At 38.3% G+C, this 18,109-nt stretch overlaps 3 protein-coding genes across 7 annotated transcripts in view; 2 read left to right on the top strand and 1 right to left on the bottom strand.

Moving 5' to 3' along the window:
- Positions 1–18,109, bottom strand: part of Syn (synapsin) — a 109,232-nt gene that overhangs the window by 45,309 nt on the left and 45,814 nt on the right. The window lies entirely within an intron of this gene.
- Timp (Tissue inhibitor of metalloproteases) overlaps positions 1–18,109 on the top strand; it is a 49,688-nt gene that overhangs the window by 11,930 nt on the left and 19,649 nt on the right. The window contains exon 1 of one of the 2 annotated variants that reach the window (XM_043433771.1): positions 5,800–6,358. The exons of the other annotated variant lie outside the window; for it this stretch is intronic. The gene's annotated coding sequence lies outside the window, so the exon portion shown is untranslated. Of the gene's footprint in view, positions 1–5,799; positions 6,359–18,109 lie in introns of those variants that run through there. 2 annotated transcript variants of the gene reach the window in all.
- LOC122419331 (uncharacterized) lies at positions 9,903–15,944 on the top strand. The gene is made up of 3 exons (XM_043433777.1): positions 9,903–10,328; positions 15,597–15,776; positions 15,868–15,944. The coding sequence occupies exons 1-3, from the start codon at positions 10,162–10,164 to the stop codon at positions 15,878–15,880; spliced, it is 360 nt and encodes a 119-aa protein (XP_043289712.1). The 5' UTR covers positions 9,903–10,161; the 3' UTR covers positions 15,881–15,944.

Below are 18,109 nucleotides of genomic sequence, written 5' to 3'. Positions count from 1 at the left end.
TTTGACAAACAGCGACGAATCACGGTGAGCTTTTCATGTGTTTCTTTCCTCGAATTATTTGAATTTAGATTCGAACCGAGGTGATGGATGTTTCAAATCGTTCTTTTTTTTTTCATAAATTTAATAAAATCGATATGTGGCAATTTTCAAAATTGCTGCAGTAAGTTTGTATCGTTGCTGCATGTTGTGTGCTCGTCGAAGTTGTTTTTACTTAATGCTTTGCCTAGTCTGTGGCACACGGGACTAGAAAAAACGTGGCTGTTAGTTACACACTAAAAAAAAAAAAAAGAAAAAAAAACGAGCCAATTATAGACGATATAAATACCGTGTGATTTGTGAGTTTTGTTTTCTTTTTTATCGCTTCGCTTTTCTCGTGTCTTTCGAATACCGTGCCAAATAAATATTTCTCCGGCCTCGGAGAGACCACGCCCGAATTAAATCCTCGCGCAGATTTTATTTACTTCGGATTATCGAAATTCGGTGTCTGTATTTATATCTATTTACATATTCGTATATAGATCTGTAGCACATAAGTATTCTTCGAGATTTTAGGCTTTAGGTATACATGTATGTGTATAGATTATAAAATCTCAACGACCTGACTGAGGTTAATCCAGACACGACGTTTGCATTCCGCCGTCCCAAGCAAAAATATTTTCACCCTTTTCTCTGTGGGTGTTCGCACGGCTGTGCGTGTACACGCGCGTGTGTGTCTTTTCCGTCTCTTTCTGTCGCGTATACTCGCCTCGCCCCCACGTTCAAAATATTTCCCCTCCTTTTCTCTCCTCCTCGGTACATGACTCACCGGTCAACAATCTCATTCACGAGAAGTCGCGCGATTTGAGATAAGAAGAGCGCGCGCGCTCGCGAATTAGGCGAGAGCGGATTTTTCAGATCTTCCGTTACGACTTCTGGGTATTATTAATTGAGAAGGAAAAAAGTCGCGGTTCAAAGATACCCTTACATGGTTAACCGGAAATTAACAAGATATAAAAATTAAGGGGAAAACTCTCGATTCATGTGTCTCGGAAAAGCCGGGTCAAGGATGTCTTTGAAATGACGACATTCCGACGCCGATTTTATTTTCAAACCGCTCCTCTTACCACTTTGATGTTTCATTCGAAAAATACACGTGGACACAAAAACATGATAAACTTTATTCAACACTTTACTGTTGTCGTGTTAAAATTAGACGGAATTTTTAAAGAAGATTATTCCTTTCGATATTCTTTATTGCTTCCTCCACATTCGATGAATTTTTGGGGAAAAAAATATGAAGCGTTGTTTGATTTCTGTTCCCGTAGAAATTCACTTACTTCCAGAGCCGTCAAATCTCGTACAGCAACAAAAAGTGTTTACAGAAAAGTGCAGATGTATGCTAAAGAAAATGGTATTCATAAGCACGCCCGCAGTTTTGTTCTCGATCGGTATATTTCGAGAAGTTGTGTATTCGTGAGCCCCGCGAACTGGTGAGAAATGTCTAAATAGGTCGCCTCGCATGAATTTATTTATCGATTCACAGTTTCCGAGAAATTTTATGAAAATGTGCGATTTCTATGCGTTTTAAAGAAAACTCTGGTTATTTTCAATACCTCGCCTGTGACGACTGAAACATATCGCTGATTCTCGCTAACTATGTACGACATACGAGGACGACGTACGTCCATATACCAATGTGTCGGAGCCTCGGGAATGATGTCACGAAACGAAATTGTTCGCGTGCGTCAATCCAAATTCGAGTTTCGCACTGCAGGGAGATGGAGCTCAGCTGCGCCCACACTCTCGACTCGAACTGAAATGCAGCGGCAAAAAGTTTCTCGTCGTCATCGACAAACGACGCATTTTTCGTATCACATAAGAGGAAGCTGCGATACGTGTCACGATACGATCATAACACTGTCGTTTTAACGAACGCGCGCTGTTTCAGGTGTCGTATTCGGGCGTGTCTATGAAAAGTCTACATGAAATAACAAAACTCGTTAAATACAATAAAATCGAATATTTGGCTCGATTTAGTCGAATTTATAATTCTAAATCTTTTGCGATCGTGACTGAATTGCAAGATCAATGGACTAGTCATTTTGATAACTGCACTGAAAAGAAGAATTGGTAAATTTGATTCCCCAAATGCGATCAACAAAAACGTGTTAAAATTGATCAAATTTAGTTAAACTGGAACACGTATAATAGTTGATCTAATAAAACCGATTTGGTTAATGTAACTACAAACTTTTATTGAGATTAACTACTTCATATTTATTCAATCCAATCACACTTCGATTGTTATAATTAATTTTTTTTGACTGAAAAAAAGGATTCATAAATTTAACTCGTTATGTGTTAGATGGCGGACAAAAAACGAAAAAGTGGCTCATAAAAATGATTACTCCAGAGTTGAAACAATTCCATATTTGTTTCGTCACCCGTTATCGTAATTTTGAGTTGAAAGAATTCAATTTTTTTTTAATTTACCCATCCCTTTTTTCACTGTGAACTTTGAATTTTTGAAGCAACTATATATATAAAAACAAAACCCGAAGGTAGTATTTCCACGTATTTTTCACCGGAAGCATAATAATTTATTAACATATGATTATTACCCTGCTAATTATGAGAAGCATTCGAGCAGGTCTAACTCGTAGCAAGTATCGCTATAAAAGAAAAACGTATATTTACGAAAGAAATATGTTTGCTCTAACGAATACAGACCTTGATAGCCTCCGGTGCCTTGTGTTGATGTATCATTATAATTTTATTATTACTCATTTACTGCTGTGAAATGTGCATAAAATTGGAAAAGGTGCTCGCCCAGCGGAGACAACGTATCGAGGCAAATCGTTTGATTTACAACCTCATGGATTCGTCGTCTTCGAAGAATCGTAAAATAGCATCAGAAAAGATAAAAAAGCTATGGCAATCGTCGTTCCTCTTTTAGAAACTGTGCTGCTCGCGCTATCGATTCCCCTTTTTCTTCTGGTACACGCACGTCGCTCCAGCAGCGGACCAAGTGTGCAAAGCTCGAGCTTACCCCAATTTCTAGCAACAAACGCGCATCACATGCACACATTTTACACCCATACGCCCAGGTTAAGCCAACTAATCTCATCCTATATTAATTTGTGTGAGTATTCACATATATATTCGTCTTTTTATACGATGGGACATTGTATGCGTATGAGGATGTGTGCCCGTGTGTGCAACATGACACATTGTACTTCAGACGATCGATATTTCTCTTGACACACATACAGATACTCTTGCCGACCAGAAACGAAACTATAAAGCCCTCGAAAGCTCGTTCGGATATAACAACGAGAGAACCATGTGATTGACACCGAAACGCGAATCCGTGGCTATGCATACTTTCGATGTTGAAGATGTGTGCCTATCGAACATTGGTCATTCGAATATATAAAGGCTTCTGGGACTCACAGGTTCCGGAGGGATCATAATTTTTTTAAGGATATCGATGGAAATGATATCCGTTCAAAGTGTGCACTCGATTGAAAGTATGCGACGTATGAAGTGTTTGAAAATATTAAAGGTTCGTGAAGCAAGAGGCAAATTTGATAAGCGAGGCTGAATAAAACATCGGATAATTCATGTCACCGGAATAATAAAATTGGAAGTTTGGTGGAACACACAGCGACTAGGTCATTGAGAAGCAATAATTTTCTGTGACCCAAAGCATTGAGGACTCAATAAATATACAAATAACTCCGTTTCTTTTCATTGTATTCAGTTTCAAATTTTTTCGTTTCATTGTACGTGATATTCATCCAAAAATCGCTTCAAATAAGCCGGAACAACCTTCATCAATTGAGTACGATTAAGCGAGCACGAAGAACAAGGATTTTGTGGATTAACAGATTGTTTTTTTATCACGGTAAATAAGTTGAAAAAATGCTTTGGGATTGAAAACATCCGATATAGCGAATTACTATCCAATCATGGCTTCTTATTCACGAATTTCCAAGGCATAAATCACACAACGTTTCCTCTAAATGAGTACATGAAATGCGGAATTGGCATGACAGTGGGGAAGAGAGAAAGCACCAGAGAAAAAGAAAGGGTGTGCGAATTCCCTGCGAAAAAGGCGATTGTGATTGACATCTCCTCATTCTCTTACCAACATCAAAATCGGCCAACATCCTTCGTTCCCGCAGCGAACGAGATCAAATCTATATATGTATACGGAGATGTATGATTTTGTGTATTATATAGAACCCACCGGGGGATCAATGGAGCAAGATTGACGGATGAATGGTCCGAGTTCAAACTGAGAATTACTTACGAGGGGGAGAATATTTTCAGGAGGGCTCGCGTGAACGAAACTCTCTCTCTGTATATGTGTGCAGATACCTCTTGCTTCATACTACACTCTTCACTCCTGTGATTATTATGCTTTCTCCCGCGTTTCACACCGTAATATGTGCCTATACATTTATATACACTTGGGCAGACGTAACGCAATGGTCCATGTAGAAAACTTTTTATACAGCAAAACACACGCGACAGCGATGATCTTGCATGGATCATAAAATCGTAAGATCATCTTACTCTTGAGTCGCACCGACCCAGAAAGGAAGAAAGAAGAGAATATCGTGGCCTCGAATAATCATTGAAGCCGCAATTCATCGAGGGACCACGCGAGATATACTTCAATGAAAAGGGCAGAGTGAGGGAGTAACTAAATGATAAACAGACGACGTCGCCCTCCCGCGATGATCTCATTGATAGTAAAATATCCTCTGTGTTATTATTATTCTCGTTACTTTTATTATTGTTTATTATTATTCTTATTTGCATTATTTTATTATTGTAAGGACGCGCGGTAGTCGCTTTTATTGTTGTTGTGCCCGACCGGCGTGGCACTCGATTGCTCATTTTCGCTGTTTATTTTATTATTCGTTATTATCCTCAACGTTTCGCATGTTATATAATGGCATTTATTTGGCCTGTGGCAGCATATTCTTTTTGGCATATCAATTGCGAGTCGAGGTCAGTGGCGATTCGCCATAATTTTCCATTCGATCATCCTCGACTGTCACGCACGAGAACTGTCGTTCACAAATTAAGAATATAATTATGTCCGTCGAAGGGCAAAAACACTGCGCCAAAAAACAATTTTAGGGAACTCAATGAAACCTCGTCGAAAGCGTGAGCGTACGAAAACTTCTAGCCTCACAACATTTCGATTTATTAATTCCGAATATGTCGATCGATGACCGATAAAACGATAATTTACTCAGTGGATGTAAATTCAGAATTTCTGTCTTCAAGCGTCGATATAAAAAAAATCAAAAAATCGGTATTAATCTCGTAAAAAAAAAAAGTAGTTTGGGTTTCCGTAATGACGCGCAGATATCAGCGAAAAATCAGATCTTCGTTCGGCTAGTCGTTCCCATATTTATTCGATCGATGACGATCCAACGCAAAAAGGGTGTGGGTTTTATAAAAATAAGCGTCTCATGATGAATTAAGGCTTGCCTCAACTGATATTAAAAAATATGCACTTCTCAGCGGAGTGATGTGCTCTCGTTCGCGTATATTTTCCCTTTCTACTTTTCCCTCGCCCACCGCGAGAGCTTCTGATCTGCCGCGGCGACTGCACCAAGCATTACGCGTTAGTCGATCTCGTACACGTACACACAAAAGTATATACTGATGCGTACATAAGCGCGCCTCCGCTCCCGTATACATATATACACGAGTGCGTGTGCATATATATATACACACATAAATACGCGTGCGGAGAGCATGCGGATGCTGGCCCGGAATATAATAGCCGGGTAATGCGATGGGACTGGGCCAGTCTTGCTTTGACGCGCGACTTAGAAGTGTCCGCCACCTGACGCGCTCGCGAGTTCCCTAGACCCGATATACATCGTAAGGAGAGGCGAGAAAATTCAGCGTCTCTTTTCGCGCATTGTGCGCGCTTTTTTTCCATCCACTCCGTATCTTCCTAGTTCCATCCGTTTTTTATCAACATTTTTTTTCGCTCGTTGGATCTTTCTCTGCTCACTCCTTCCGTCCTTCCTTTCTTCTTTGCTTCCTTTACCTTCTTATATTCACGAGCACGCTATTCCATTCATTCGGAGCGCAGAGAGAATAAAAAGCCCCGGGGGCTCCGTACCGGCAAAGAAACTCCCCTGGGAGTTTCTCAACTTTCTTATCCGTATATATTCCGTCTGTGTATATGTACGAAAATTTGGTTATTGTGAGTGTGTTTATGCTATATATTATCGGTATATAGAAGTACACGTCGTGGAGTGCAATATACGGAAGTGAGGGCGAAGAAACGAGAATTAATCCGGGAGAATCGCTCTTTTTACTTTCAACTTTTCTTGACAGAAACGTGAGTTATTAAGGCTTTTTTTTACGTGCTTTTGTTTTGGGTACATGACAGACGAATGGTTTTACCGATCCGCAAGTTGTAACGTACGCTCCGGAGTCCTGCTCCCTCCGGTATAATCGAGTTTTCAAGTAGCCTTCTAATTCTGAATTCAATCTCACTGTTTCATTGGGAATATGCCTTTTTTCGTTTGACCACACGCCTCCGATCACGTTCGTGATTGCTATTGGCTGCTTACTAATACATCGATGCACTTTCCTGATAAACTCGTTGCCGAGAAAAAACATGTATGTGTACGTGCGTGTAGGTACGCTCGTTCAATCGAATATCCAATGTCTACGTGTTTGTAATTTTGTATACACGCGAATGCGGGGTCTCCCGATTGGATCAGGTGAATAATGACAGTGCCGCTGTATCGACCGTTATCGATTTGACGACGGGTTATCGAAACGAGAGCCATTGTCGTTCGCATTAATGCTAATTTTTCCCTGTATCGCCTGCTCTCGCGATAGAATTTCATCCGCATTTCGTATCGATCTTCGTCAAATCTGCCCTATTCTTAGCAATTATTCTTTATAAAATGAGTGATTAATATTTGTACAAGTGGAAAAGAGGCTTTAACAAATTCTCGGAAAAACCAAGTCAAATATTCTTCGCTGATCAGTCTACGTCGTCTAACGTGATTCATTAAATCGAACAGGAACGGATAAGTGTTTTGCTAACAATAAAAAATGCACTCACGCTATCCAAGCGTGCATATCCGAATTAATTAAACAGCAGTTAATCAGTAAAGTTGATACAAGATTAAATCAGAGACGATACTGAGACGACGAATATGAGTCACACAACATGTCGAATTCAAAGTGTGTACACGGAGCGAAGAGATCGGCCTTATCACGTGACGTCACACACGGCTACACGGTACTGATGCGGTCGAAATATCTCGCAATAAAACGAGTTCGGTTGAAACGGTGGCAGCAATATCTCACCGCAAGACGTGCGGCTGCAGCTCTTTTATGTATTTATAGCAATCTGTCACGTAGGCGATCCGCATATTTTGTTACTGCTTCGAGTTCGATAAGAAGAGCGTCACAAAAATCGGTGAAAACTACAATATTTTTTTGGAACATTTCTGCACACGATCTGGCACCAAAGCATTGAGATGAAATCTTGTTCGATCTCCATGCGGTTGCAGAATACTTGAATCCAGGACGATAAGCGGACAATTGAGTGGATTGAAAATTATTGACACAAGACTGTCATTTTTTGTCTACTTCGCAGTCGGCAAAATTGTGTTTTCGAAGTTTTTTCTAACAATCAAACTCACGTGGCATCCGATGATTATCGAAAAATTTATCCCGGCTTTGAATCAGAAAAAAACCACTTGCATCTGTGGACCATGCATTTTCCATGCAACACCCCGTAGTCGTAAAATTTTTGAATGAATTGCAATATCAAGAAAATATTATAGCCCAATAAATTTGTGATAAAAAACGATCTTTCATTCTTGTCCTATTGGGAAATACGATGCTTGCTCGTGTATTCATAAATCTATGCATATCAATTTATTCTCATTAAACATAATCCGCGGGATGAAATTTCCCAAGCATCGCAACTAACAATCCGCCAATTTATGACCTACGGTTTGATAGCTCAAGATGATTGGAATAAGGGCTTTTCATGATATCCCTAATTAATTAGAAAGCAATACCGGAGTGCGCAGCTGCATTTATTGCACCGTTTGACTTTTTCGTACGATATAAGAAAATTAGAATAAACAGTCGCTCGCTCGTAGTACTCGCACAACAAATGCTCCTAACAGCAACAGCAACATTGAGAGCCACTGTACCGCTATTTAGTCTGCGGAGTGATAATTAGGAACAGCAAAGGGAGAGAACCGCAATGCACTCGGAGCTATGTGTCTCTTGTGTTCGTTATACCTAAGCCATAATCGCGAGTAGAAGAGTTGCACAGAGCTACAATTGCACACCCGCTAATGAAACCAAGCAATAAAATTGGATTCTCCAAGCAGCGTTTCTACATCTTCGAGTTCCAGTGCTGCTCTTTGTCTCTCTCAATCGCTTTCTCTCTCCAAGCTCTCGTCGCGTCAAGTATCAAGTACTAAGCCCGTGTCATTTCATTCGTCAATAGCCGAGCGTTAAAATAAAATTTCACATTTTTAGCAACAATATTTATTGAAAATATAAACTGAATATTGAAATCGATCAAATATTCCGACAGAATTAATTCATTTTTTCGCTATGCATGATCGAAAAGTCAGATTTTCTATTCTACGTTTCACCGCATTACTACACATTCAGACTTTCTAGTGGAAAACTCTTTCGTGTTTATGAGTCGTCAGTTCTGTTATATTAACAATTTTGATATTATTATTGTGGAAAAACTACCAGAAAAATAGTGACAGACCGGAGCTAACGAGTACGAGGGTAAAATGACCCACGTTGCTTCATCGCAAACGTCGATAAGTTCCGACTCTGGTACTAGCATGAAATGTATTTAATTGTTACTCTACCCTTACGCAACAGCTTGGCTGAAAAATGTGAAAAAAAAACAGTTTATTTCCATAACCCCCAGAGAACTCATGCAATAAGCTCACTGTTAAAAATTGTGCAACTAATTTGTCGCTTCTCGCTAGCACTCGTCATAAAACGTTCAATCCGGAAAGAGGTTTGTTCCTACTATGTTTGCTTTTTTGCTTTTATGGTGAAAATAAAATTAACGAGTTCAAACGTAGCGAACTCTGGAGTCAAAAGTTCGTGCACGAATTGGGTATGAGTTTCCGATTAACGGCCGCGTGAAAACTCGCGACATTCGCTGATAAAATAACGATCACCCTTAATGACTAATTAGGATACAAACCCCTGTTGGCAAAAAATTCTTGCAGGGTGAAAAAAAAAACGTTTGATTTATATGCAGATATTTCATTGATGGGAAACGAATTTAATTGCACGGCAAATTACTCTGGAAACAATTGACGCGGTGACGTTGTTTCTTGTTTATTGTCTGGATGAAACAGTCCGATTTCCTCAAATTTAGGCGAACGTGATGTTTAAATATTCACCAACTTATCCGCGTGACTGCCACGAGACTGTTCATCCAAAACAATCAAACATTGAACATCATCAGTGTTAATTTACTCTTCAAATTGACAAAGTATCATGAAATGATGGAAATCAGACGATATAAAGGCCGATTATTTTATTTTGGAACACTGATTCGGAGAAGCGATTGCAGAAAGCAAACGAAAAAATTGAAACAGTGTATTGAGAATAACGACAGTGTCATATCGAAATTTCACGATATCCCATTGGGAAAAATACTGGTTTTTTCCAATTTTTTCGATAATGCTTTTATTCTTAACATCATTTATTTCATTTATAAAAATCGAGTCAAATGAGCACCCGGATCGACAGCGAAGATTTTTCAGTTAGCTCATTCTAGTGCAACTACAATAATCAATTTATCCACTTAGTGCCAATTAAATTTACATTTGAAATATACCGAAAAAAAAATTTTCGTCCAGTTTGAGTCATGATAGTATCGAATTTTTTTCATAAACATAATTGAATTGTCCCTCGTTATTAAAATGTTTTATTTTTGATAATTCTGCAACTGTTTGACTTCGATTTTCAATTAAAAGGAGTAATTTTATATGATTTGGAACGGTTGTTTTCGCGTCTTACGTATGGTCTGTTGTCCTTAAAAATATGTCTTAATTGGGAGAGCTAGAGAGTTTCAAATGATTGAAAACACCAGATCAAAAGTAATATATCACTTGGTTGTATATGGAGAACTCGGAAAAACGAATATATCCTGGCAACAGAGACTCGTCCCACAACGCCAGTAGCAGCAGCATCAGAAACAGCGTCAAACCGGCGTCAATGCATGTTGATATGTTGTTGTCCAAGAACGAAAGAACACACGGGCCACACGGTCACGGCGGCATTAATGAGTATGTAAATTTATACGCTCGAACGCTACGTAAACCCGTCCAACTTTTTTCCCTGGGAATATGCGGAACCGCGAGGGAGAGAAAGAGAGGGAGAGAGAAAAAACTCTCACTCTGGGCGTGTACGCAATTATGATGAACGCGCGAGGTGTCGCGAAATTCTCTTTTTTTTCTCTACTTCCAAATAACACGAACTTTCCGTCGTATCCGATGCATTCGAACGTTGTTTTTCATTTTTATTTTTTTTTCAAGTTTCTCACGGAGTTTCGATTACATTGGGCGGAACGGTAAAAAAATCCCGGCCTCATTTATCATTATTCGAAGTCAACGTTTTGGTCTTTGGTCATTTTTTTTGTCCGCGCATTCATTAACCCCGACGAAGTCCAACATGATTTCATGCATAATCATTTTTTATAAATTCATCTGATTTTCCACTCCTACGAATTTGTTGATACGCGATACCGGGTTAGCCGGTATCGCGTATCCCTAACCCTTAAAATTTATTCACATTTATCAGATCTATAGCGAGAGTTATTCCCATTTACGAAATGCATGATAATGAATAGTGACGTGACATAAGATGAAATGCCTCATAAAGAGCGATAGGATATTACACCTTTTTTTGAAAACTTTAAAATTAATCCTGAGATTGTGTCGAACCAGTAGAATTTTTATTTTGATTTTATAAGACCGAAAAGTGTCTTGAAAACTATTTTTTATTTATTATTTTGAATTTCCGCGGGGAAATGCTAGTCCCCATGCTGTTTCAGTTTGTGACGTCACTCCGTTAGTAAACAATACGACTACGAAAGACCAAGTAACAAGATTTGTGAAAATATTGAGTTATAATGTACATCATCGGTGTTTGTGCCTGAATGCAATAATACAAGTGTAAAAAGTCCACAAAAATTGTGGATTTATTGCCACCATCAACGTATTCATCATTGACAGATTTGTACTTTCTGCTTTCACAAAACAGTCTTCCATGATGCGATTTTAATAAAATAAATGATAAAAGTCTATAGACGTGATAATAACTTGTAAAATTTCAAAATAACCCAGAGCGCACGATAAAAATCTAGATTGTTTACTATCGGAGTGACGTCACGTTGGAATCCAATATGGCGGATGGCGTTTTATACATTTGAAAGGCAGATAAAAAAAAACAATTTTCAAAATTGAGTTATAAAATTTACATTGCATTTTTATAAATTAATTTTAACGTTTCTCGTTTACTTTTTACGAAATCTATCATAAATATGCAGTTTTATATTTTTTTTTACATGGTGTAAAATACCTTACTTTCACTTAAACACATAATTTATGTTATTTTCAAAAAAGTAAAACATATTAATTTGATGGTTATTTGAGAGTGTAACTTTGAAAACGTAAGCGCAAGAGAGTTTGGCGAATCTTGCAAACCGACAATTCCACGAAATATTCAACTTCTCTATAGTTATCATGTTACCCAAGAGTTTTTCCTTTCTCCCTTTGGTATATACGTATTTTCGTTTCTATGGCAACTTATCTTGCTGACCGCAGCTTCGTTCTTACCGTGACAGCACAATTTTTTATTCATCACCGCGACCGTGTGGACCTACTCCAATAATAACCGCTGAATTGTTCGATTTTTTTCAGATTTATTTATTAGTTTTGTTCACGCTCAACACAGCAAAGAAACTCACAAACGTTGCAACAAACATGTGTTTCTATCACTGAAATGAATTCAACACCGGAAGTGATATATCTGTTAACGTCTCGAAGCTTCGGAAATTTCGCGATTCAAAAAATTCAAGAGGGGTCCATGAAAAAATGGATTTTTGAACTAATGACGTCAAATTTTTCTTCTCCAATATCGACAGTTGGGCATGTGTTTTTTTCATCGAGAAGTGAGCGATGAAAGAATTTGGAAGTGGTCAGAAAGCGATCGTTACCGAGCAATTTTAAGAGTGGGATAACGCCAATTCGACGAAAAAAATCATAAGAATTTTTTTAGACGCTACAGATAATACAAATCTATTTTATTGATTGTCTCATCATGATAAAATGTATGAACAAGATTTCCTGAATTTAAAAAACTCGAATATCAGTAATTAACTTAATGGTAGCAGAGGCACTTCGGAAAAAAGTTGTAAACAATGTAAATCGAAATCTGAGTAGATTTCCTTTTGACCGATCCTTTTGAAATTTAGCATGTTCCTTCCTTACACAATTGACCAGGTATCTGCGAGAGTTTTTTTCCAATTTTTCATAATTATTAATTTTACAATAACAATAGGCTCATTTTTTAGGCGGAAATCAGTGTTTCCACTTACAAGTGTCACAAAAAATGCAAAGAATCGAAAAAAAAATTCTCGTAGATATCTGGTTAATTGTGCAAGGAAGTACCATGCCAAATTTCAAAAGGATCGATCGAGTAGATTTCTGTTCACCGACGGACAACTTTTGTCTAAAGTGCCCCTGAAGATTTGCTACCATCGAGTTCGGGTTTTAAAAATTTCTGTAATATTGTTTATATATTGTAACATGATGTCACAATCAATAAAATTGATTCGCTATTACCAGTAGCGTCTAAAAAAAATCTTGGACCATTTTCCACCGAACAGATGTTAGCCCGCCCTTAAGTAGTTCGCATACACAAAACGTTTAATGTCCAAAAATCATATCTCGGATTCAGCATCAATGGTAAGGTTTTGTACTTGCATTTTCTTTCAAGGAGCAAAAACATCGTTGATCCGATTAGTTCACTCCAAGTGCACTCTTTACCAGAACCAATATCCATTAAGGAAAAGGTCAAAAAATAAACAAAGCACGGAAATAAATTTCGGAATAAATGTTTTGAAAAAGCGATTTCCATTCTACGAACGAAGCTTGTAATCACTGAAATTGGTAACGGCTGGAGAATTGATGACTCCGTGAATAAATCTTCTGTGAAGTGTGTGATTCATTTTCCAAAAGAACGCACCCATTATATTATTAGCGGTGAAGTATTCTACGCATCAACAATATACGTATTATATATATATATATACATATCTTTACGAACGTGGACCTCCATATATAAGATAGAATATAAGTATGCATGGAAGTGGGTAGTGATGTCGTAGTAAATGTACTCATACTTTGATTAGCATAAATACGAGGTGCAATCTGAGCAGCAACACTGACCCACACATCCGTGTACGCGAGTATGTTTATGTGCTACGCCTTGACAGCCATTAACGTTTAAACAACCTTCCATTTTGTGTAATAATGTCGTATACCAGGGTTAAGGTTAATTGCAACAACTTCTACTGTACATTACCACATAATGTGACGATTGAAGGATCTAAAACTACGAGGGATAGATTGGTGTTAGGGACAATTTTGATGATCGATACTCCAGAACTTTATTCGTGGTTTTCTTTTCCATTAAAAAATCTCCAACTTGTGTTAAATTCTTGTTGTTAAATTATTGAGCTTATATCAGTATTCGCCTGAAAAAGTTATTCTCATCCGAGGACGAATCACGAACTAGTCGCCTCGATCATCAGTTCTCTCGAACTATTCAATCGTTGTGAACAAAATTTAGTCACGTTATATTTGTGCACAAAAAATAACGCAGAACTCAGTGGTACGTGTTATCGTGGAAAAATGTCCTCCCACGCGGTTTTATTCTTCGCACGTATACAGCACGAAATAAATGTACCGTAGCTGTCATCCTGAAATCCTCTTATGCAAGCCAATCTCGCACACGCTTAAGGCCGACCTTAAAACTGTCGCGAGCCACTTGAACTTTGCGATGAAAGACAGTAAGTTTATTACGAGGTAGAAAGTTATCTTGTTAAAAAAAGAATTATTCTCAGGCGTTTCATGCCATGCTCGAGTTTGAAATCGTGTCATGAAAAAAGCTCGGAAATATCATTTCCACCGTTTTTCCCCACAATAAATTTTTTCTTTCTTCGTTATATGTTGAACAAAATGCTCTTTATGCTCGCGATGGCTAACTCGCAAAGATTTTATTCTCTTTTTCTTTCACCCCTATCTCGAAATGAACTTCTGTATGGGAGACGGTTTGAGAGACGGTTTTGTGAAAGTAGAAAGTACAAATCTACCAATGATGAATACGTTGATGGTGGCAATGAATCCACAATTTTTGTGGCCTTTTTACACCTGTATTATTGCATTCAGGCACAAGACACCAATGATATACATTGTAACTCAATATTTTCACAAATCTTGTTGTTACTTGGTCTTTCGGAGTCGCATTGTTTGCTAACGGAGTGACGTCTCAAACAGAAACAGCATGGAGGCTAGAGTTTCCGCGGGAAAATTCGAAATCATAAATAAAAAATAGTTTTTAAGAAACTTTTCGGTCGTATAAAATGAAAATAAAAATTCTACTGGTTCATTACGATCTCAGGATTAATTTAAAACAGTTTTCAAAAAAAGGTGTAATAGCCTGTTCAGTTGACGCGAGAGTATCTTCGATAAAACAATGACGCTCCAAAAAATAAAATGACAAAAGAGCGGCTGTGATCCTGAGAAATGTTGATACAAGATGAAGGATGAATCAGGCGCATAAACTCGTAGAGAGCTGCCGGTCTTAATCGGATCGGAACGTGAGTCGCGTGCTCTCTAGGACGTCGAACTTAGCATGCCAATCGATCGTGTGTGATGCTGTGTACGTGTCTTAGCCCCGCAATTCTTCATTGAGCTCACTCAGATGTCTACCGTGAAACGACGAACGAGGAGCGAATATTAGATCGTGACGAGATAAAAGAGTGAGTTTGCCCGTGAATCATTTCCAACCTGGCCACAACCAAAATGTAAATTATCTAGCTTGAAAAATGAAGTCTCAATGGTCAGAGAAAGAAAAACGATAAGCAACGCTCATCCGATCGCTCGATCATCGATCTTCTAATTCGATTGTAAGCTGTCACTAGTTATTAATAGATTGACATTGGGGATAAGAGTGGTGAAATCGATTATTGGAAATTGAAGAGACGCTTAACGCGTGTCAATTAATTTACATTCGAGATACGCTGTCATTTTGATCGATCTTGTAAGATCAAAATGCTATTTAACCGACTGCTTGCCACCAAACTTCGTATATTTTCAAATGAAAATAATGAACAATTCTCCCGTGTTCAGGTGATTAATTCAAGAAAATTCGTAATTTTATCAACGGATTCCACCATTTTTACATAACATTTTGCGAGTTTAACGAATTAAAAGAAAAACTGGAATATTGCTGAACTTGCTGATGATTATACTTCGGTCTGAAAATAGAATGCTGCGCGAGAGAAATTGGACAGGTAAATGGCGGGGATACCCAGTGACGATGAATCATGCCGCAAAGTATCGAGAGAAAATACTGTACCCACGAATTCTTCGATGTATGAGGGAGAGTCGAACAAGAGGTCATCACATTGCGATGCGTCATATGGGACGAACTAGCAGTGGAAAAACGTACGTGCATCGTATATTACAATGATACTTTGTCATGTTCGTATTTCCAATTGAATTGCAATCAATCTTGTGATCTCCCATGTTCGCGTAGATGGACGAAATAACTATTCAGAGACCGAGAGCAAAATCGATCAGAAAGACGAGTGATGACGTCTTTAACCGTGCGCCAACTCAATAGATGGGTTTCGTTCGATATTAGATATATCTAGAGATCTCTGTATCTTGTGATCTCTGTAATCTTCCATTTTTACTATACCCAAGACGCGATCAATGATGTATTACGATTATCCGGCGAATTTTTCAACTATGAATCTACGAGCGACAAATTTATCCAACCGTCATATACTCACATTTTTCTCGATTGTTGATCTTTTCAATCTGCTCCAATAGATGAAATAAATTCTCGAAAATGATGAAATTCGGAGCTTCTTAAATGTGTGTTCTTCAAAATTTTATTTACCCGAATTTAAGTGCAGGAAAATTTGTTTTTCCACGATTGCTAGAACCCTTCTCTACCTTCGTGATATTTGAACTTGATCAAGAAAATAATGAGACTGAAGCAGAGTTCGCATTCCGTTGCATTTTGATGATACGAAATGGCACAACGTCAACTTTCTACGTTATTGAACGCGGCGCACACAGCTGCAATATCAATTGCAGAGAACAATCAATCTTGGAGAAGCTTTCAGACTGAAGATACAGCGGCTCCATAAGCACTGCCAAACAAAAGTAGTTCGCGCGTCATTCAAATAATGGCAAGGACTGCCGTTTGCGAATCGATTCTCGGTATACAAGACAATAAACAAATAGGACCTTACTTGCCTTCCTACGTATACAGATATGGAGTGCCCATGCACGCGACAATGATATCGATCATTCGCATAAATGTATCCGACGTACTGCCCCCGTTTCATTGTCGCGAGTCTCTCGAGCGCGTTTTATCGTTTCGAAAGAATCGATTTTATACGAGCGCCAATGTCGACAAGAATTTCTCACATTCTGATTTGGAAGAGCAGAGTGTTGAATGACTTTGAAATTGAAAATTCCTATATGAATGCCTCGATAAATAATATCTTTTCAAAATGTCGAATATTCGAAAATTTTTGCCTTTTATATTCGAGCTGGCAAAAACTAGTGATACGAAAAAGTAGTTTCAGCGAATTAAGTAATGGGAACTCGGCCGGAACACGGCATTGGTTCAAAATAATTTATTGTCAACATGCAAACAAGTATTTGGTAAAAATGCTTGTTAAAAATTTGAGTTCCACGGCATTTACAAGAAAAATAATGTAACGGTTTTGAAATTCTTTTTACCAGCAGCTTTTTCTCTTAATATTCTCGAGCTTTACTGATCTCGTGGAGTAGAAAAATTTCCAGCATTTTTCACTGCCGCGATAAATTGTAAAACAGAGACCGAAAATTGTTCATTCGTTACACGCAGTGCGGTAGAAATAAAAAAAAAAGGAGAAAAAGCCGGAAAGTTATGAAGGGCTTCGGTACGGCTTTGCAGGGACGAAGGGTAAAGTCGTACGCGCATTTTATCCTCAATAATTTCGTTTCCATGACGGCGTTGGCTTTGCGGAAAAGTGCAAAGGACAAGAACTCGTGAATACAAACATAGATGCGTGATTATACACCGCGCTATTTAAGTTGAAGCTGGGACATGGGAACGTTTTGCGTGGAATGTAACGCGGAAACAATGAGCCGACAGCGGAGTTATAATTCTTCGAGACTTCTCGAAAGAACGACCAAAGAGAAAGATGAGAACGTCACGTGGTAGCGTGCTGCGAATGTTTTAAAAACTTGCGATTTTGCAGAGATTACGCGTGTCCCAGAGATGAAAAATTTCCGAGCTCATACCCTTGGTATATTATCTTTCCTTAAAACTTTCATAAGTCCCTTAGAATCATTGAGTCACTTTGATAATCGGGACTTTTCATCTCGTTTTCTATAATTATTCCAATTTATAGTTCTAAAATAACGAGAATGGAACTCCGTCGCTGAAGTTTTCCCGTATCCAAGGTGTCAGGACGTCACCGCTTTCATCGTACTAAATGCAGGGTGGCGCCAGCGATCTGAATTTTCACCCAAACAGAAAGCAATAAATCATGGAAGGATAAAAAATGGACGTCAGCATGATACAAAAATAGATACCGATTCTCTCGTATTTTTCAGTAGAGAAAAAATAAAATCATGACTTACTTCCTTATTTTTGTAAGCTTTCGGAACAGCTCAAGGAATTATGAAAAATCGTAAATTTTCTAATGGTAGTCGTAAATTTTATGAGGCAGCGAGTGCAGAACATGGTTATATATTTTAACGAGTAACATGAG

Source organism: Venturia canescens, chromosome 1, assembly GCF_019457755.1.
Source record: "Venturia canescens isolate UGA chromosome 1, ASM1945775v1, whole genome shotgun sequence".
NCBI lineage: Eukaryota > Metazoa > Arthropoda > Insecta > Hymenoptera > Ichneumonidae > Venturia > Venturia canescens.
Note: the sequence above shows the minus strand (reverse complement) of the source record. Positions and strands in the feature narration are given on the sequence as shown.

Bases quoted from the DNA above. Each gene is read 5' to 3' on its own strand.
- LOC122419331 (XM_043433777.1), top strand. From the start codon at position 10,162: ATGGAGAACTCGGAAAAACGAATATATCCTGGCAACAGAGACTCGTCC. The intron at 10,329-15,596 runs GTATGTAAATTT...GTCTGAAAATAG, and splicing joins GGTCACGGCGGCATTAATGA to AATGCTGCGCGAGAGAAATT.